General features: G+C 52.2%; 2 protein-coding genes across 7 annotated transcripts; one reads left to right on the top strand and one right to left on the bottom strand.

The window, feature by feature from the left end:
• Window positions 1-243: 243 nt before the first annotated feature.
• ART5 (ADP-ribosyltransferase 5) lies at window positions 244-5,327 on the bottom strand. 6 transcript variants are annotated; one of them, XM_073019043.1, is made up of 6 exons: window positions 4,403-5,327; window positions 3,927-4,002; window positions 3,534-3,592; window positions 1,370-2,099; window positions 733-765; window positions 244-525 (listed from the first exon to the last, which is right to left on the bottom strand). In XM_073019043.1, the coding sequence occupies exons 1-6, from the start codon at window positions 4,511-4,513 to the stop codon at window positions 470-472; spliced, it is 1,065 nt and encodes a 354-aa protein (XP_072875144.1). In that variant the 5' UTR covers window positions 4,514-5,327; the 3' UTR covers window positions 244-469. The 6 variants fall into 6 exon arrangements, with proteins under 6 accessions (XP_072875144.1, XP_008018173.3, XP_008018170.1 ...); XM_008019982.3 differs by lacking the exon at window positions 4,403-5,327 and having other exon boundaries at window positions 3,927-4,116; XM_008019979.3 differs by having other exon boundaries at window positions 244-652; window positions 3,534-4,505.
• An 8,904-nt stretch (window positions 5,328-14,231) lies between these two features.
• On the top strand, window positions 14,232-19,318 carry ART1 (ADP-ribosyltransferase 1). Its single transcript, XM_008019976.3, has 4 exons — window positions 14,232-14,428; window positions 14,727-15,507; window positions 16,505-16,546; window positions 19,112-19,318. Exons 1-4 carry the CDS (start codon window positions 14,366-14,368, stop codon window positions 19,207-19,209), a joined length of 984 nt encoding a protein of 327 aa, XP_008018167.1. The 5' UTR covers window positions 14,232-14,365; the 3' UTR covers window positions 19,210-19,318.
• Window positions 19,319-20,269: the final 951 nt, after the last annotated feature.

Here is a 20,269-nt window from a genome sequence, read left to right as displayed (position 1 = left end):
AATTTTTTTGTATTTTTAGTAGAGACAGGGTTTCACCGTGTTAGCCAGACTGGTCTCAATCTCCTGACCTCGTGATCCGCCCGCCTCGGCCTCCCAAAGTGCTGGGATTACAAGTGTGAGCCACCGCGCCCAGCCCCAGGAAGTTATTTTTTTAGTCCCTCAGTCAGTCCCTCAGCCTAGCAAGGCCAGAGTGGGGCAGATGGTCTAGTCTCATGGAATAAACCAACCATAAAATTCCATGTCTCCACACTGCAATACCTTTTAATCAAGTGGCTGCCTCAATAAAATTCCATGTCTCCACGCTGCAACACTGTTCAATCAAGTGGCTGCCTCAGTACTTCCCTTGCTTGTCCCGGGAAGTCCCCACCACATAGCAGAGTTCCCTCAGCCCTGCCGTGGCCTCCCCAGCCCCACATCCGGGTTGGGGAGAAGGCTGCTAGGGCTGGGTCTGGAACCACGTTCTTGCTTCTCAAGGCTGTTGGAGGCGCCTCTTCTTCATATGAAGGTCACCCATTCCCAGGGCTCCTAAGTGGCAGATGTTGGACTTTCAGGGCCCAATCCCTGAGAGCTGAAACTCCCCAGGGGCCAAGAGCAGGGTCTTCCAGGGGGGCAGAGAGGAGGCCCCCTCAGATTGTGACTGGCTGCACCCCTGCTGGAGGGAGAAGAAAAGGAAGGGGTCAGCAGGGTGAGGGGGAGTCAAAGCAGCTGAGGGAGGATGGAAGAGCGACTCACCTGGTGCAGACACACAGCCCCGCCTCTTCTCCCCTGCAACAGACAGCAGAGTGAGGCCTCCATGTGGACAGACTCACACCCAAACTGCCCGGCCCATCAGGCCTTGGCAGGGCCATTTCCCCTCTCAATCTATTTTCCCTTCACCTAAAGGGAAACTTCTGACTTCCCTTCCTCCTCGGTCCTCCAGGAAGTTTTTCCAGATTGCATTTCCATCCCTCTTCCCACCCAAGACCCCGTCACTCTTCCATCTGTCCCTGCCTTAGCACTTGGGAGTGGCACATACATGCCCTATTAGCCTCATCGAGTCCAGGGCCCCCTGAGACCTGAAGCAGTCCCCCTGGCTCTTTCTGCTGCTTGCTAATCTCCTTAACCAGGTTCTTTTGGTCTACTAGACTGTGTAGCAGATGGACCCTTTTGAGGACATATAGAATCATCTGAGAATGTTCACAAATCTGGAAAACACTTATAGGACCCAAAAAAACCCGAGTCACAGATGACATTAACTCCAGCTGACTTCCAGCCCTCAATTCCCCTTTAACCAAGTGGGTCTCCTGAAGGCCCTGGGGATTATTGTGTAGGGACATTCTGGCTTATTTCACCCACACTGCCAGTCCTGCTTCCTCCATGCACAGCTCACCACCCAGATAGGCGCAGTTAAAGTGGCTGCAGGTCTGATTATAGCTCCAGAGAGTCACCAGGCTCTGGGCTCCATCCTGAGAGAATCTGGTGACCAAGAAGACTTCATGGGGGGGAATCAGCACCTCGCGCTCCTTGGGAAAGACAGAGAAGGCCTGGATAGGGGCCCCAAAGCAAGTCGTTAGAGAAAAGAGGGTGGCATTACCAAATCTGCAGGCCACTGCCTTATCCAGGGAGCTGGAGGCAAACTGGCCTAAGCGGACAGAGTCCCCCAGCCTTTTGGGTTCAAAGCGAAGGCTGCCCACACCTCGGAACACCACCTCCCCAGGCCCTGTGCTGCAGCCCCCACCGCCTCGCAGCAGCTGCAGGGCCCGGATCAGGTAGAAATGCAGGGCCTTGAAGGGAAAGTGCCTCATGTAGAGCTCCCGGGAGCCTCCGCCTGTCCGCACGGCCTGATTCAACTTCCAGTACAAGGTGTTAGATGAGTTGGTGTAGACCATAATGGCTATTCCATTCTGGGCTTTGAAGCCGGGGGGTAGGGTGAGCCCTCGATGCCTGTCCTCCCAGGCCTCCTGGGCTGCCTCCCAGGATTCCCGCAGCAGGGCATGGTGGGCCATTTCCGCCTTTAGCAGGGGGGCTGCCTTCTCCTCCATCTCCTCTGCACAACCCACATAGGCATCGTCAAAGGTGTCTGGAGCCAGGCCCAGGGGCAGGATGGGAACAGCCTGGGCCTGTGGAGGAAGGAAGAGAGGTGCCACACCGAAAAGAGCATAAGTTCAGAGCACTGGACATGGGTCCTGGGGGCAAACCCATCCAGAAACACAGAATCTCATTTCTATCCCCAAATATCAGGTATATGCAATTTGGCAAGGACCCAATAAGAGGCTTAAATAGCACAGGCACTGGAGTCAGACAGACATGGGCTGAAATCTTTTTTTTTTTTTTTGAGACAGAGTCTTGCTCTGTTGCCCAGGCTGGAGTTCAGTGGTGAGATCTCTGCTCACTGCAAGCTCCGCCTCCCAGGTTGGAGTGATTCTCCCACCTCAGCCTCCCAAGTAACTGGGATTACCTGTGCATGCCACCATGGTTGGCTAATTCGTTCTTTTGTTTTTGTTTTTTTGAGACGAAGTCTCACTCTGTTGCCTAGGCTGGAGTACAATGGCACGATCTTGGCTCACTGCAACCCTGCCTCCTGGGTTCAAGCAATTCTCCTGTCTCAGCCTCCTGAGTAGCTGGGATTACAGGTGTGCAATACCACACCCAGCTAATTTTTTGTATTTTTGGTAGAGACAGGGTTTCACCATGTAGGTCAGGCTGGTCTCGAACTCCTGACCTCAAGTGATCCACCAGCCTCAGCCTCCCAAAGTGCTGGGATTACAGGCATAAGCCACCGCGCCCAGCCTGAAATCTTGACTTTACCACCTATTAGCTGTGAGATCTTGGGCAAGTGTCATAACTTTTCTGGACTTGAGGATACTTCCAACCTCACAGTTATTATGAAGACAGCATAAAGAGCATTACCTCTGTACAACCTAAAAGGGATCATCCTGTCATTAGAAAGGTTCCTGCGGTCGGTGGGAGGTGGGACTAGATGACTACCAAGCACTTTTCTGGCTGTAAGATCTAGCAGGCAGGTGATGTGCAAATACTACACACAGCAAGTGTCCAGCTACCTGACCCCCAGCCCCAGTCTCCTCAGGCTCTCTTTCCCTCTCATCCAGCAGGAAGCCCTTGCAGGTAGGTGCTCAGCCACCACACCAAATCACTGTCAGCTCTGAGACGCCTGCGTCCTCCCCTGCTCTGTACCCACATTTGGGGTAGGGGTGGTAGGGAGGACGAGCCTTGGCTGGGAGAGGCTGCCAGGACTGCAGCACACAGGTAACCCAAGGAGGCTTTGCCGGACTGTGCCTGCGCTGGGAGATGAGAGGTGGGGAGGAGAATGTTGGAGGCATCCAGAGAGGAATGGAGGTGGGGGTTCTAGGAGACAGAATGGGAACCTGGGGCTCCCTGCAGAGATGGAGGTTCCTGAGAGGAAGAGAGTTAAGAGTGGAATCCTAGGGAAGAGTCCCTGGGAGAGGGCTGTGAGGAGTCAGCCCCCAGTCCACTTCCTCAGGGTCTGCCCCTCAATGTCCCCCTTGGGGACGGGAGATGGTTCCTGGAGTTACCTGCCAGGTGTGGAGACCGAGGCAGCCGAGGGCCATCATCAATGACGCCAGTGCCATGCCTGGAGGAGACGTGAGGGCCAGGAGTCCGGGTGAGGGCGGGACCAGTGGCGCTGGAGTCCTGGTTTCGAGGGGCTCGAGGGAGATCTGGACCCTGTCTCCAGGCGCGCGGGATCCGGGGTCCAGGATTAGGGCCCTGGCGGGGCGTGGGCGGGGCCGGGGGCGTGGGCGGGGCCTGGAGTTTATTGTCCGCCCTCGGCTCCAAGTCTCCGCTCCAGACTCCCGACGCCCCTTCCTCAGAGTCTCCAGTCCGGGGACTTTTCTGAGACGGTAAAGGCGGGGCCTCAGTTTGGCTCCGCCAGAGAGGAGAGGGCCGGGGGCGGGCGGAGGACCCACCTGAAGGTTGTGGAGGCCGCAAGCAGGAGGTAGCGCCGAGGGCTCGGGCGGGCGCTGCGCTGTCCCCGGAGTCCGGCTGAAAGCAAGGTTCCCGAGGCTAACTAGAGCCCCCGCGCTGGTAACCCGACACCCCTTTCCCAGCGCCGCACGCGGGGTGGGAGCGGCCGCGGCGGGGCAGGGGCTGAGGGGCAACTCCCCTTCTCCAGGACTGCGGGGTCTTTCTGCGGGACCCTCTTTGGCTGTGAGGGGGAAGGAACTTGTGAGACTTGGTCTCTCCCTCAGGCGGTCCCTGACCCGCTCGGCCCCTGGCCCCCAGACGACCAGGCCAGGGGGCCCCGCGGAGGTCCCGCCAGCCAAAAGGTCGCCCCTGGAGCACTCTGAATTGCAGAGTTTGCATTTGGCCCACACCTTGGGCCACGTGCTCCAGCATCTGAGCAGCGCCCACTCCCTCCCTTCTCTGGGCCCTCTCCCCATACCCCTTCAGTGGGATTGGGCCAGAGACAGAGCCCTTGGTCGCAAATCCACAGGATCCAGGCTCGCCCCTCCCCCAGACCGCTTTCGGGGCCGCTCAGACTCAGGTGACCCATGTTTGTAAACACTGGCCTTTCCCCGACCTCCTCTGGGCTTATCTATAAATAACCTGGCTCTGAGTTTTGGATGCCGCGTCAGAGGCCATGGGGGAAGGGGCCAGCGGAGGAATTCGTAGCTCAGGGAAGAGCTTCCCAGCAGCCTGAGCCAGGAGGAGGGAGGGTCGCTGAAAGCTAGGATTTCTGAGGGTTCCGAAAGCTAGGATTTGGAAATGCTGCCTGCTGGAGCTGAGGTAGGCACGAAAGATTAGAGCTACCCAAAGGACTCCAGCCTGGTCTGGCTCATTAATTTCCCCCATCCCTGTCCCCTCATCCCCTCAGACTGTCAAATAAAAAGTTTCCTCCACCTAGAATCCTGCCATCTCCCAGAATCCTTTCTGTAGACCAAACGGGAAGACATACTGTGGGTCCAGTCTTGGAGGAGGGTGGGGAGGAAGGTGCTTCTGAGTGCTTGTTAGAAAAACAGCTCCAGGGCAGGGCGCAGTGGCTCACTCCTGTAATCCTAGCACTTTGGGAGGCTGAGGCGGGAAGATCACGAGGTTAGGAGTTCAAGACCAGCCTGGCCAACATGTTGAAACCCCGTCTCTACTAAAAATACAAAAATTCGCCGGGCATGGTGGTGGGTACCTGTAATCCCAGCTACTCAGAAGGCTGAGTCAGGAGAATTGCTTAAAACCAGAAGGTGGGCCGGGCGCGGTGGCTCAAGCCTGTAATCCCAGCACTTTGGGAGGCCGAGACGGGCGGATCACAAGGTCAGGAGATCGAGACCATCCTGGCGAACACGGTGAAACCCCGTCTCTACTAAAAATACATAAAAAACTAGCCGGGCGAGGTGGCGGGCGCCTGTAGTCCCAGCTACTCGGGAGGCTGAGGCAGGAGAATGGCTAAACCCGGGAGGCGGAGCTTGCAGTGAGCTGAGATCCGGCCACTGCACTCCAGCCTGGGCGACAGAGCGAGACTCCGTCTCAAAAAAAAAAAAAAAAAAAAAAAAAAAAAAAAAAAAAAAAAAAAACCAGAAGGTGGAGATGGCAATGAGCTGAGATGGAGCCACTGCACTCCAGCCTGGGCGAAATGCCAGAAAGAAAGAGAGAGAAAAAAAGAAAGAGAAAGAAGTTGCCTGGGCTAAAGGCAAAATGAGAAAGAGAGAGAGAGAGAGAGAAAGAGAAAGAAAGAGAAGTTGCCTACATATCCTGCCTGCCCCGCTCTCTGGAGGAAGCTGAGTGTTTACAGTTGCTTGAAGAGAAGATACCATCTGGGGACAGCTTGGCCTGCTGGGACAGCCCCGAGACCAGATCTACTGGGATCACTGCTTTGTCCCTCTCCACTCTCTGGCTTTGGGGGATTGCTTCTCCCATCCCAGGACCTGGAACCCAAAATAAGGCCCCAAGAGATGGACTCAAATCTAGTCATTGGGGGCCAGGCACGGTGGCGCACACCTGTAATCCCAGCACTTTGGGAGGCTGAGGCGAGCAGATCCCGAGGTCAAGAGATTGAGACCATCCTGGCCAACATGGTGAAACCCCATCTCTACTAAAAATACAAAAATTAGCCTGGCATGGTGGCGGGCGCTTGTAGTGCCAGCTACTCGGGAGGCTGAGGCAGGAGAATTGCTTGAACCCGGAAGGCAGAGGTTGCAGTGAGCCGAGATTGCACCACTGCACTCCAGCCTGGCGACAGAGCGAGACTCCATCTCAAAAAATAAAAAACAAAAAACAAAAAAACAACAACAAAAAAATCTAGTCATTGGCAGGGATCCTAAGTGTAGCAGAAAGAAGTCCTCCAAGATCACCTGGCGAGTCAGAGCTGGAACTGGGGCCCAGAATCCAGCCTCCTTCGTTTGAATCTCTCCTGGCACCTTGCTAAGTCTCAGTGTTCACGTGAAAGGTACAAAATCTAAGGAGATGCTCTCTGAAGCTGAGGTGCTGAAGCTTCCTCCTCTCTTCCTCCTCCTTGACTAACCAGAGTACAGGACCATAGCCAGCGAGGAGGCAGTTGTCCCAACCTGGATCCCTAGTGCTTCAGTCCACCTCCTATCTGGCTTCAGGGATTCTCTTTTTTGTAGGACGAACACTGGGCAGGTCAGACTGAGCAGAGGCTGGTGTTCCTGAGCCCTGAGGAGACATCCAGAAATAGATGGGGGAATGTCGTGTTTCTGAGCAGCTGTGTGGGGGAGGTGCAAGGGGTGGGGATTGACAATATCAAAAAGAAACTTGTCCTCCCCTCTCCTGGTGGCCATGGTGGAGACCAGCAGCAGCTTCCCCACCCAGGACAAGGCCTAGGTAAGGAGCGCACCCCTCTCCCTGGGTGTTGGGCAGGAAAAGTGGTTTTGAGGTGAAGTTTGGGAGATGAATGGTGGAATTTTAGGAGTCATGAGAACAAGTTTCCAGGAAACTTTGATGAAGTTTGGGATACCTAGGAAGGTTGGGGTCCCTGGGAAGTTTGAGATTCCTGTGGGGAGATTTGGGTTCACATTCCCAGGAGGGTATGTTCAGCAAGGGCCTGGATGAGGAACTGATGAAAGAATGGCCCCAAGCGGGATGAGAGGGAGGACAGAACGGCAACTCCCTTGGGCTAGAAAAGAGTTACTCAGCATCCCCAGCAATTTGGCCCATGCCCACCCTGTCCCTCCGGCTCCCACTACATCTCCCCTGACACTGGTCACCAAGGCCAGCCACCCACCTGCTCTGCAGTGGTCTACGCTGTTAGCTGAGCTGAGAAAGTTCCTCAGACTCTCAGCAAACATGCTGAGGCCTACCCAGTGCCTGGTCTTGGCATACATGCTCCCTGCCCTCAAGGAATTCACCAGCCAGGAGAGGAGCCAGGCACATATAAGGGCAGCACAGTGTAATAAGGACAGTGACAGAGGACAGCACAGGGTGATATGGGAGCCCAGAGGAGTCAGAGGGCTTCCTGGAGGAAGTGACCCCCCCCCCCGGGTTAAGCCTTGAAGAGTGGGTAGCCAGGAGAAGGGTGTCCCAAGGAGAGGGGACAATGTGTGCAGAACCCCAGGGAGGGTAACCATGGAGTCCCACCTGCGACTTTGTTCTGCACTACAGAAGCCAAGCAGGAGTGGCAGGTGCGAGCTGCAGAGGGCGTAGAGGGCCAGGATAAGGATGTTGGCCTCTGTTTTGAGGGTATGGAGGGATGTTTTGTTTGTTTGTCTGTTTGTTTGTTTGCTTTTTTTTTTCTAGATGTGTTCTTAATCTCTTCCCTCATAATTTTCGTCTCTGCATTTTTCCTCTATACTTTGAGATATTTCTTCCAGTCAGTTTTGGCACAGAGGGCTTTTAAGCACATAAGGAACATGACCAGTTTAGAAACATCGCCCTCCCTGGGCAGGCAGGTTAGTGGGGCTGACTGTGGAGGGGGAGATCAGTGAGGAGGCACGGGCAAGCCTGAGCCAGGGCAGGGAGTGCGGATGTTGAAGGGAAGGAGAATCTAGGATGGACCCCTATCTCACCCAGCGTTAGTTGGCAACTATGTGAATGTTTGACAAATGATTGACTGAATGGACACCCAGGGGACCATCACGGATGACTGGGTGAATTATGGGGATGGTTTATCACGTGAGACTTGCCATGGCAAATTAACAGGAGCCACCATGAGCTAGATTAAGCCTAAAGAGGATTTTATCACAAGGATACCATGGTATCTCATGGAACCCAAGGACCAGATGCAAAGAGACTCTAGAAAGCCAAGGAGGAGTGCGGCTCCACCTGACCTCTGGCTTCAACCATCAAGCAGCTCGCCCTCTGCCTTTCAGCCTTCTCTTTTCCTTGCTCTGGGGATCGCATCTCTTCCCTGATTTCAATCGCCTGTGACTCTCATGTCTCCTTGATTGTCCATTCCGCTACCTCTTGGACATCTGCTTCGGGGAGTTCACATTTCCCAAAGTGAACTCACCATTTCCCCTCCAAACCTGATCATTAATTCAATACATTTTTATTGAGCATCTGCTTTGTAATGGGACTACAATAATGAGCAAAATGAGCTTTTCAAGTCTCCTCTGGTATAACATTGTGCCTACAGTAACAATAAGGCATTGTGAACTTAAACATGGGTGAAGAGGGTACATCTCACATTAAATGTTCTTGCTACATGAAAGCCAAAACCAAAACAAAAGTAAATAAAACTAAAAACAGGCCAGGCGCGGTGGCTCATGCCTGTAATCCCAGCACTTTGGGAGGCTGAGGTGGGTGGATCACCTGAGGTTGGGCGTTCAATACCAGCCTGACCAACATGGAGAAACCCCATTTCTACTAAAAATGTAAAATTAGCCAGGCATGATGGCGCGCGCCTGTAATTGCAACTACTTGGGAGACTGAGACAGGAGAATCGCTTGAACCCGGGAGGCAAAGTTTGCAGTGAGCCGAGATCGCGCCATTGCACTCCAGCCCGGGCAACGAGAGCAAAACTGTCTCAAAAAACAAAACAAAACAAAAAACACAAGGCTGGGTACGGTGGCTCACGCCTGTAATCCCAGCACTTTGAAAGGCCTAGGCGGATGGATCACCTGAGGTCAGGAGTTCGAGACCCGCCTGGCCTGGTCAATATGGCGAAATCCCTTCTCAACTAAATACAAAAATCAGCTGGGCGTGGTTGTGGGCACCTGTAGTACCAGCTACTCGGCAAGCTGAGGTGGGAGAATCGTTTGATTCTCAGGAGGCAGAGGTTGAAGTGAGATGAGATCGTGCCACTGCACTCCAGCCTGGGCAACAGAGTGAGACCCTGTCTCAAAATAAATAAATAAATATAAAAATAAAAATAAAATGAAAATAAAGGGATACACAGAAACTTGGAGGTGACGAACATGTTTATTCCCTTGATTGTGGTAATGGTAACATGAGTGTATACTTAGTTCCAAAATCACCAAATTGTATATATTAATTATGTGCAGTTTTTTGTGTACCAATTATACTTCAATGAGGCTGAAACAAAAAAAGTAAAGTTTCACAGGGCTGTGTTGGAGCAGGACACTCTGCAGTCATGTAAGAATGGTGGAAGAAGATGGGCAATAAAAGAGGGGCCTCGTTTTTTTTTTGTTTGTTTTTGTTTTTTTTTTTTGAGACGGAGTCTGGCTCTGTCGCCCAAGCTGGGGTGCAGTGGCCGGATCTCAGCTCACTGCAAGCTCCGCCTCCCGGGTTTACGCCATTCTCCTGCCTCAGCCTCCCGAGTAGCTGGGACTACAGGCGCCGCCACCACGCCCGGCTAGTTTTTTTTTTTGTATTTTTTTAGTAGAGACGGGGTTTCACCGTGTTAGCCAGGATGGTCTCGATCTCCTGACCTCGTGATCCGCCCGTCTCGGCCTCCCAAAGTGCTGGGATTACAGGCTTGAGCCACCGCGCCCGGCCGTTTTTTTTTTTTTTTTTTTAAGTCTACTCTACTTCTCCTCTGTGTTTCTAGTTTAAAGAATGGAAACCTGGGTGTCATCTTTGATTTTTCCCTCTCTCACGTCCCCTATAGCCCATCAGACGTCAAGTCTTGTAAATTCTATCTCCTAACTCTGTGTGTCCTCACTGCCATTCTCTTAGGTCCTCTGATTCCGTGTCCTCAGTCTGCCTTCAAGCCTCTCCTCCCCCCAAGCCTCTGATCTATCTTGTTTACTGTAGAGCAGAGGCAGACAGAAACTGAGTTGCAGAGACGCAATGAGAGATACAGCTGGCCCCGTGGGCTTTTGCTGCATAACCATTTTGCCGTGTGCCACAAAATCTCAGTGGCAAACAAACATTTACTCCCAGGCTCATGGTCTTCGGGTTGACAGCAAGTGGCTTATCTAAACTGGACTTGGTTGGGCAGCTCTGCTCAGGCCACTGGTCTGGCTCAGCTGGGGTCTTCCTCGCTCTGGGCTGGGCTCAGGCCTGTTCCTCATGTGTTCATTCTGGGGGTCCAGACTAAAGAAGAATCTTCCGAAGAAAAGACTCTCAGTTTCCTTCCCCCAAAAGCAGACCCATAGACAAGTACATGGGTGCAGTGAACTTCTTTATAAAGTGATCCCAAGAAATACAAGTCAGGGATTGGCAAAGTCAGATAGAGAAGAGAAAAGCAGCCAATTAAAAGCCTATTACCACTGTGATCAACTAGTCCCACCGGGGACCCTCTATGGGACAGGAAGTCTGACTTCCAGACCTCATTGGTTGAAGGCTGTCCTTGGGAACATTAAATCCCCTACACTTTTGGCCTGCCCTGTGCTTGCAAAAAAACAGGCTCCCAGGGTGATGAAGAACGCCTCAGACACAGAAAAATGTGAGCCCTAGAAGTGGGAGGCTGACAGCCTGCGTGAGAACTATCCACTGCACCTGCATGTGGACTCAAAGACGGTGTCCGGGAATTTGGGCTGAGGAAACCACAGGGTCAGGTACACTCTCTTTTACCCTGAATCCTTAGATCAACTGGCAGGAAGGCCTCTGATTGGCCTTCTTGGGTCATGTGTCCATCCATGAGCCAATCACAATGGTCAAGGCCTTAGGGCACCAGTCCTGGGGCATGTGTTCCTCTCTTGGGGTGCATAGAGTGAGAAAAAGCCTCACCTGAGCCCATGACTGGATTCTACACACAGGAAAGTGAGCAACTAGTAACAGCAGCTCTAGCCTCCTTGGTGAACTTCAAGAGACCACAGACAAGAACTCAAGTCTTTTTTTTTTTGAGACGGAGTTTCACTCTTGTAGCCCAGGCTGGAGAGCAATGGTGCGATCTCGGCTCACTGCAATCTCCGCCCCCCAAGTTCAAGAGATTCTCCGGCCTCAGCTTCCGCACAACACCATGCCCGGCTAATTTTTTGCATTTTTAGTAGAGATGGGGTTTCACGATGTTGGCCAGTCTGGTTTCAAACTGCTGACCTCAGGTGATCCACCCGCCTTGGCCTCCCAAAGTGCTGGGATTAGAGGGGTGAGCCACCGCACCCGCCCAGGGAAGTGGGTTTTCATAGCTCACTGCAGCCTTAACCTCCTGGACTCAAGCAATCCTCCTACCTTCAGCCTGCCGAGTTGTTGGGTCTACAGATATGCACCACCACACCCTGTAGCCTGGCGTATGTATGTATGTATGTACGTATGTATGTATTTTAATTTTTGAGACAGAGTCTCACTCTGTCGCCCAGGCTGGAGTGCAATGGCGCGATCTTGGCTCACTGCAAGCTTCGCCTCCTGGATTCAAGCTATTCTCCTGCCTCAGCCTCCCGAGTGGCTGGGATTACGGGCACCTGCCATTATGCCCAGTTAATTTTTGTATTTTTGTAGAGATGGGGTTTCACCACGTTGGCCAGGCTGGTCTTGAACTCCTGACCTCAGGTGATCCACCCGCCTCGGCCTCCCAAAGTTGCCCGGACGTATTTTTTTATTTTTAGTAGCGATGGTGTCTCACCATGTTGCCCAGGCTGGTTTCAAACTCCTGGGCTCAAGTAATCCTCCCACCTCAGTCTCCCAAAGTGCTGGGATTACAGGCTGGAGCCACCATGCCTGGCTGTTGTTCATAATTTTATCCTTAGTACCTGACATGCTACAGATGCTAGACAAAAAAAAAAAAAAAAAAAATTGTTGAATAAATGAGTAAGCAGCTTTTGAGGGGGAGAAGATAATGAGCTCCATTTTGGACATGTGGAATTTGGTAAAAACTACTGCTAACTCCATTGCCCAGAGAAGCTCATACTTCACATTTAAATTGTGTATTGGCAATTACAGGTCTTAGATTTGAAGATTAATTATAGACACATAGAATCCCAGTGTCTTAGAGTCACTGAACTATCCAAACTTAGGTCTCCCCAGAGCCAGAGATGATAAAGCAGCGACGCTTAACCTAAATGAGATTGGGGACAGAAGCTTAACCACCCTGATATTTATGTAACATTTGTTTGAAGGCGCATATATTCATTTTCTAAAGGGAGGTTTCAGCTTTTATCAGATTCCAAAAGATAAAGGCCCATTGACTATATTACCATTTGTGTACAGAAAGAAAACAGAGGCTGGAAGCTTTGACTCATGCCTGTAATCCCAGCATGCTGGGAGGCCAAGGTGGGTGGATCGCTTGAGCCCAGGAATTCGAGATCAGCCTGGGCAACATGGCAAAACCCCATCTCTACAAAAAATATAAAAATAAGCCAGGCATTGTGTTGTGTGCCTGTAGTCCCAGCTACTTGGGAGGCTGAGGCAGGAGGATCGATTGAGCTCAGAAGGTCAAGGCTGAAGTGAGCTATGATCATGCCATTGCACTCCAGCCTGGGCAACAGAGCAAGACCCTGCCTCAAACAAACAAAAAAAGTAGATACCATTTTGCCTACCAGTTAAATGGAAATTAAAAAGAGATCAATCATATTCAGCAATGGCAAAGATGTGGAATAAAGGGCACTCTCATCCATTGTTGGTGGGGTGGTAGTTTCTATCAAAATAAAAAGTATTCATATTCTTTAAATCTCATTTTACTTCTCAAAATCTTTCCTATAAAAACATGCACACAAGTAGACAAGGATTTATATACCTAAATATTCACTGTAGTATTATGTATAATATTTTAAAATTAGGAAAAAAATCTAAGTGTTCATAAGTATGAAATGGTTAATTATGGTTTATACCGTGAGATAAACCAAGCTGCCATTATGTGAGCAAGGGAGGTATGTATGTACTGACATGGAAGGAAGTTCATATTTTTTTCCTGAGGAAAAAAGGTAATAAAGTGTGTATGTGTAAGCATGTTTCCTTTTAGTTCTTAAAAAAATGACAATAGGGTCAGTGCGGTGGCTTATGCCTGTGATCCCAACACTTTGGGAGGCCGAGGTGGGCGGATCACCGAGGTCAGGAGTTCGAGACCATCCTGGCCAGCATGGTGAAACCCTGTCTCTACTAAGAATACCAAAATTAGCTGGGCGTGGAGGCAGGCACCTGCAGTCCCAGCTACTCCAGAGGCTGAGGCAAAAGAATCACTTGGACTCAGGAGGTGGAGGTTGCAGTGAGCCAAGATCATGCCACTGCACTCCAGCCCGGGCAACAGAGTGAGACTTGGTCTCAGAAAAAAAAAAAAGAAAGAAAAAAGAAAAGAAAAGAAAAAAAAAGAAAACTGCCAGTTTCAATCCAGACCCAATGCCTGGACACCCTCTTCTTGGAGACACTTCAGGCACTCCACCTGTCCCCCAACAGGGAGGGTGTGGAACGCTTGTGGTTCATGCTGCTTGCTTTGGGGAAACCATTATCCTCTGTTCTCTCCTGCTTTTCTGATCCCCTCTTTCCCCAGCACCTGGGGTTTATATCTGTCCCTCCCTGGAAGCATGGAAGGTTCATTCCACAAGAGGACTGCAGGGAGTGGGGGCAACCGGTGGACCAAGCCCTGCTCTAAGTCTGTTCCTGGAGTCCTGCTAAGGCCCCACCAGCTGAACACTCCTGGATCTGCCCCCATCCCAACCCCACAACCCCTGTGAGGTGAAGCCCAGCTGTCACCGTGGCTGTCAAGTCCCTTCATGACTGGCCCATCTTCCCAACGTTCCTACCCTGCGAGCTCTGCCAGCCTAGATGACATGTCTTTCCCTCTTTACATCCTCAGTTCCCACCTCCAATACATTTGCTTTTTCCATTCCTGCTGCACAATATCTGCCAGTCTCCACTTGCTGACATTTTAGTCTCTTGTTCATCCTGCAAGACCCTGTTCACGTCACTCCTCCAGGAAGTCACGCATGTTCCTTCCAGCAAGAAAGGTCCTCTCTCTTCTGAGCCTCCATGTCTGTCTTGTGACTCTCAGTGCCAAGCACTAGGAATGGCACAGACTAAGTGTCGATTCATGTTTATTAAACTATACAGATTAACACTGCAATTTTCCAGATGAGGAAACTGAGACTCAAAGAGGGACAGCAACTGGCCCAGGGTCACCAGCATGCAGATGCCTGCTATGATGTCTCTGCTTCTTGTGTCTGTGGGCCTCATGGAAGCACTTCAGGTATGGGCATCCCCCACTGTTCCCACCCCAGCAGGGAACTGAGCCATCAGCTTCTTCTGAACCCTGGAAGGAGAGAGGAAAGAATGCCTGACGCTTCCCTTGGGGATCACTCAGCCCAAGGGGACAGCCCCAGATGCTAGTCTTGGGGAAATTATAGCCAGAGGTTCCCAATCCCCTTCCCCTCCAGGTGTGTTTGGGGTCCTTCCTGCCTTTCTCAGTGGAGGGGAGAGCTGGATGGCAGGGGACTCATTCTCTCAGGGGCCTATCCTCTCAGTCCCTGCTGCTCCTGCCCCCTCAGGCCCAGAGCCACCCCATCACACGACGAGACCTCTTCTCTCAAGAGATGCCGCTGGACATGGCCCTGGCTTCCTTTGATGACCAGTACGCTGGCTGTGCTGCTGCCATGACAGCTGCTCTTCCAGATCTCAACCACACGGAGTTCCAGGCCAACAAGGTGTATGCAGATGGCTGGACACTGGCAAGCAGCCAATGGCAGGAGCGCCAGGCCTGGGGGCCAGAGTGGAGTCTCAGCCCTACCCGTCCACCCCCACCACCCCTGGGCTTCCGCGATGAGCATGGGGTGGCCCTCCTGGCCTACACAGCCAACAGCCCCCTGCACAAGGAGTTCAATGCAGCCGTGCGTGAGGCAGGTCGCTCCCGGGCCCACTACCTCCATCACTTCTCCTTCAAGACACTCCATTTCCTGCTGACCGAGGCCCTGCAGCTCCTGGGCAGGGGCCAGCGTCCACCCCGGTGCCACCAGGTGTTCCGAGGTGTGCATGGCCTGCACTTCCGGCCAGCAGGGCCCGGGGCCACTGTGAGGCTGGGGGGCTTTGCTTCCGCCTCCCTGAAGAATGTTGCAGCCCAGCAATTTGGTGAGGACACCTTCTTTGGCATCTGGACCTGCCTTGGGGCCCCTATCAAGGGCTACTCCTTCTTCCCTGGAGAGGAAGAGGTGCTGATCCCCCCCTTCGAGACCTTCCAGGTGATCAATGCCAGCAGACCGGCCCAGGGCCCCGCCCGCATCTACCTCCAGGCCCTGGGCAAGCGCAGCACCTACAACTGCGAGTACATCAAAGGTAGGAGGGCAAGCGCCAGTCAGCACCTGTGCAGAAGGTGGGCCTTCCACATCCACCAGGGACTTTGGCAAACCCAAGCCCCTACCTCCTGTGTCCCAGGGATACATAAATACAACCAGTCATATCCACCAGCTCCCAACCCCTTCCATCTAAGGGGAGACATAACCTTTTGAGGGGTGCACTTACTGCCCTTGAAGGGATCTAAGCCATAGTTGGCCACTTGCCTGCTGGGTGGCTGGAAAGGTTTCCTGGCCAAGGGAGGGGTCTCTGACCATTTGGGCGGGCAAGCAGGCCTGGTCGGGCTTTTCTCCTGGTCAGAGGCTGGAAGGGAATTATTTTCCAGCCAGATTATTGATACCTAAATAGCTGTTGCCAGAAATGAGTAGGAGCCCCAACCTCAGTTTCTGAGAAGAGTGCATTTATGAGCTGGAAGAAGAATTCTGTGCTGGGTGGGGTGGTGGGGGCAGGGAGACAGCAGCTGGGTGCTGTGCCCCTAAGGTCACACTCAGGCTGTGGTCGGGAAGTGGTGGACGCTCCTCCTGTCCATGTCCCCAGCACGGCCAGAAGGAGAACCACGGGGATGGGCCCAGGTTCTTAATTTCTGAAGGGCTAAGGACTTCACTTCCTATCTTGGACAGCAACAGGAGCATGCATGAGTTGACATAAGGTGAGGAGGGCATGCAAAGAACACAAACCAGGCTAGGGCGAGGCGTGGAAGAGGGAGAGGTGAGCGTGGCAGGGAGGCAAAGTTACAGGCCCAGGGAGCAGGAGTGCCCCAGAGTCGACCCTGGCTTTGATGGCCCACTTCCTTCTGGCCCTGCTTCTCATGGGTTGAGGCAAACCTAGTCAAGGAGGTTCCACCATGAAAGAGCAGAATTAGGGGGAAATGGACCAACTTCTCCTAGAACAAGTCAGGGATGGACCACCAGGGCTCTGAGGTCCCTTTCCATCCTGAGAGCTCCTGAGCCTTTCATTCTTTACTGTTTCTTTTCTATAGACAAGGAGTGCAAGTCTGGGCCTTGCCATCTGGATAATTCAGGTAAGGGCTGTAGGCACCTGTGGGACTCAGTTCATCCCTGACCCCATCACCTGGATCTTTTTTTTTTTTTTAAGACGGAGTTTTCACTCTTGTTGCCCAGGCTGGAGTGCAATGGCACAATCTCAGCTCACTGCAACCTCCGCTTCCCAGGTTCAAGCCATTCTCCTGCCTCAGCCTCTTGATTGCAGCTGGGATTACAGGCGCATGCCACCACGCCTGGCTAATTTTTTGTATTTTTAGTAGAGACCACAGCCTGAGCTGGACCTTAGGGGCACAGCACCCAACTGCTGTCTCCCTGCCCACCATGTTGGCCAGGCTGGCCTCGAACTCCTGACCTCAGGGGATCCATCCACCTTGGCCTCCCAAAGTGCTGGGATTACAGACGTGAGCCACCGTGCCCGGCCCACCTGGATCTTTTATAAGGAAACAACCTCATTAATAATAATAATAATAAAAGTGCACTCACTGAAGTGGCACCTTGGGGGTTGCCAGCCTTAGCCAGGAGAAGAGTGTGTGGGAGAGCAGATGGTTGGGGGAGCAGAGGCACCTGCTCTCCAGCCTGGGTCTGCCTGTCCTTTGCAGGAAAAGGCCACTGATCAGGCCCCTGAGAGATTCAGGCTGCAGTGAAGTGAGGGATGGATGGGCTGCTCCCCACAACATCCTCCTTTGGTCCTTCTCTGCCTCCCAGTGCAGAACCCACTGTCTCTGTTACTGCCCTCAGGGCTCCCTCAAACCCACCTTTGAAGGCCAGCTTTGGGTGCTGGAGGCCTGGGCTCTAGTCCAGGCTCTGCTCTTTCTCTATGACCAACCCATTCTTTCTCTGTGCCTCAGTTTCTCGGTGTGTATAATGAGCAAATTGGACCAGATGATCTCCAGCTGTGACTCTTCTCTTCCCTCAGACACTTGGTGTGCCAAGGCCTACCCAGGTCACCATGTCTCTAGGTGGGAATGGGCCATTTCCAGGGAAGAAACAGCAGCTCCTCCCCAAGCCTTTAGAACTCCTCTGTCCTTCAGAACTCTGTAAGTGGGCAGGAAGGACCCCCCAGCTTCCTCTGATCCACTCCAGGCACATCATGCCATTTATTCTCACCACGCCCCAATGGTACTGTCATCACCTCTGTTCTGCAGATGACAGTACCAAGGTACAAAGGCACAAAGAGAAGCCAGGTGCGGTGGCTCACGCCTGTAATCCCAGCACTTTGGGAGGCCAAGATGGGCGGATCACCTGCAGTCAGGAGTTCGAGACCAGCCTGACCAACATGGAGAAACCCCGTCTCTACTAAAAATACAAAATTAGCTGGGTGTGGTGGTGCATGCCTGTAATCCTAGCTACTTGGGAGGCTGAGGCAGGAGAATCTCTTGAACCTAGGAGGCGGAGGTTGCTGTGAGCCAAGATTGTGCCATTGCACTCCAGCCTGGGCAACAAGAGTGAAACTCTGTCCCAAAACAAAACGAAACAAAAACAAAAACATCAAAGGTGCAAAGAGGAGAAGCAAGCAGCCCTGTGCCACCCAGCTACTAAGAAGTGGAGTCCAGAGAGCCTGGCTCTAGAGCCAAACTCTGAACCACCACACCAGGATGGTTTCCATCCCTTCCCAGACATCATCCCATCCCATCCCATCCCATCCCATCCCATCCCATCCCATCCATCTTTATTGCACAGTAATCTATGGGAAGGAGGCGGAACAAGAGGCATTACCCATTTCATATGGTCAAGTGAGACCCAGAGACAAATTATTTGCTCAAGGTGACAGTGAGTTCATGGCAGAGCCAGGATCAGAAGCCAAGTTTCCAGCCTCCCAGGCATCTTTGAGTTTTGATGATATAATTCCAGTAACTGGAAAAGTTTAGGATTTCTCCTCCTAGTCCACCCCACACCTCTCCTACCAGGGTTTGGGCAAAGGAGCCAAGTTCATCCACAGTAGATCCCACTCTGATCTTAAATCCACGTTACATCCCACTCTGAAGCACCTTATTTGTGGCAATAGAAAGCAGTTAAGTTAGACACAATGACCTCTGGAAGAGAAACTGTGACTCTAATTGGTCTCCTCGTCTCTGTCTACCTTCCTAAATTCTTTATTTGAAAAAATTTTTTTCACTCTGTCACCCAGGTTGGAGTGCAGTGGCACCACTACGGCTCACTGTAGCCTCAAACTCTTGGGCTCAAGTGATCCCCCCACCTCAGTCTCCCAAGTAGCTCGGACTACAGATATATGCCACCATGCCTGGCTACTTTTTGCATTTTTTGTAGAGAAGGGGTCTCCCTATGTTGCCCAGGTTGCCTAAAATTTTTTAAAGCAGTCAAATTTAGCAGTGGGGGCATTGTACATCAACTTTAGTGACACTAGTGTTAGTAAGTTCTGATAACCCATTACCATTGGACCAGCGCCTCCCTAAACTTGATCTTTATCTCTGTTGCCTGTGGCAATTTTGTATATCAGGCTGTCCAGCTCACTCTGCCAATCTCTCCACCTTGAATCTGTGTGTCCCCACTTTGCTCCTGTGCTCCTAAATACCTCTTTTTCTCTCTCTCTCCCAAAACCTCTCTGCCTGTTTTCCCTGCAGCCATGGGTCAGAGCCCCCTCTCTGCAGTTTCGTCTCTGCTGCTGCTGCTCTGGTTCCTTGCAGTGAGGGCCTTTCCAGACAGTCCAGGCCTCCTTTGATGCATGAGACACGGGACAGCCTCACCTGCTGCCTCTGCCCATCCTGAGGATGTTGGCAATGTGTACTTTCAGTGTAACCAAGATTCCTGGCAACCCCATCTGCAGGGAACTCTGGGACCTTGTCTGGTAGCTGCCAGACCTGCTGGTGGAGAAACAGGAGACAATTTGGGGACTGAACCTTACTCAGGGCTCTAGGAGTGAGACTCTGAATAAAGGGTTGGGCCGGTGGTGTGGGGGGTACTTCAAGACAGGCAGCAACTCACTTGGAGATAGAAAGACTTCAGTTGATTTGGGGGGTGACTGGAGAGGAAAGCACTTCGCAGTTGATACCTGTTGGTGTTACTCAGATGCCTCACATGTCCATCTGGAAAGCTCCTGTTCACTCCTCCAGGAAGCCTTCTGTGACCTCTCCCACCCAGCTGGGGTAGTGACCCTGCCTCTATGCTTCCACAGAGCCCTGAATGCTTCCGTATACCACATATCCATGTCTGTCTGCCATGTCAGACTGTGAGCTTCCTGAGGGAAGGGACTGGGTCAGAGGCACAGAGGTAGTGTCAGGAAATGTGTGAAGCTCAGAAAGGAACAAATACCTGTGAGTGGCTGGTCCCTGCACTGCCCCTGCCTTGGACACTGTCAAGCTCTCAGTGTCTGAGTGTGAGAATGGGGTGGACGGTGCCTAACTCCAGCACACAGAGAGAAGGAGAGATGGAAGAGAGAGCTCTAGTCCTCCATCAGCACCTCAGTCAAATCCCATTCTTTTGTCAGCACAGATGTAACTTCTGCTCTAATCCATGAGTCCTGAGGCTCCTCTCATCATGGCTCACTGTAGCCTCAAACTCCTGGGCTCAAGAGATCCTCCCACCTCAGCCTCCCAAGTAGCTGGGACTACAGATATGTGCCACCACACCTGACTAATTTTTGTGTTTTTTGTAGCGACAGGGTCTCCCTAGGTTGCCTAAGTTCTTTTTTTTTTTTTAAGCTCGTCATATTTAGCAGTGGGGGGTTATATACCAACTTTAGTGACAGTGACATTAATAAGTTCTGATAATCCACCACCATG

This window comes from Chlorocebus sabaeus, chromosome 1, assembly GCF_047675955.1.
Source record: "Chlorocebus sabaeus isolate Y175 chromosome 1, mChlSab1.0.hap1, whole genome shotgun sequence".
NCBI lineage: Eukaryota > Metazoa > Chordata > Mammalia > Primates > Cercopithecidae > Chlorocebus > Chlorocebus sabaeus.
The sequence above is the reverse complement of the archived record's forward strand: the minus strand, read 5'-3'. Positions and strand labels throughout refer to the sequence as shown.

What these genes read in the sequence shown, in the direction of transcription:
- ART5 (XM_008019978.3), bottom strand. Translation starts at nt 4,400, where the DNA reads ATGGGGAGAGGGCCCAGAGAAGGGAGGGAGTGGGCGCTGCTCAGATGC. An exon ending in TCGGTCTCCACACCTGGCAG is followed by an intron (nt 2,100 to 3,533) that starts GTAACTCCAGGA and finishes CTTCCTCCACAG; the next exon opens with GCCCAGGCTGTTCCCATCCT. An exon ending in TAACTGCGCCTATCTGGGTG is followed by an intron (nt 766 to 1,369) that starts GTGAGCTGTGCA and finishes TGTCTGTTGCAG; the next exon opens with GGGAGAAGAGGCGGGGCTGT.
- ART1 (XM_008019976.3), top strand. Translation starts at nt 14,366, where the DNA reads ATGCAGATGCCTGCTATGATGTCTCTGCTTCTTGTGTCTGTGGGCCTC. An exon ending in GCCTCATGGAAGCACTTCAG is followed by an intron (nt 14,429 to 14,726) that starts GTATGGGCATCC and finishes CTGCCCCCTCAG; the next exon opens with GCCCAGAGCCACCCCATCAC. An exon ending in TTGCCATCTGGATAATTCAG is followed by an intron (nt 16,547 to 19,111) that starts GTAAGGGCTGTA and finishes TTTTCCCTGCAG; the next exon opens with CCATGGGTCAGAGCCCCCTC.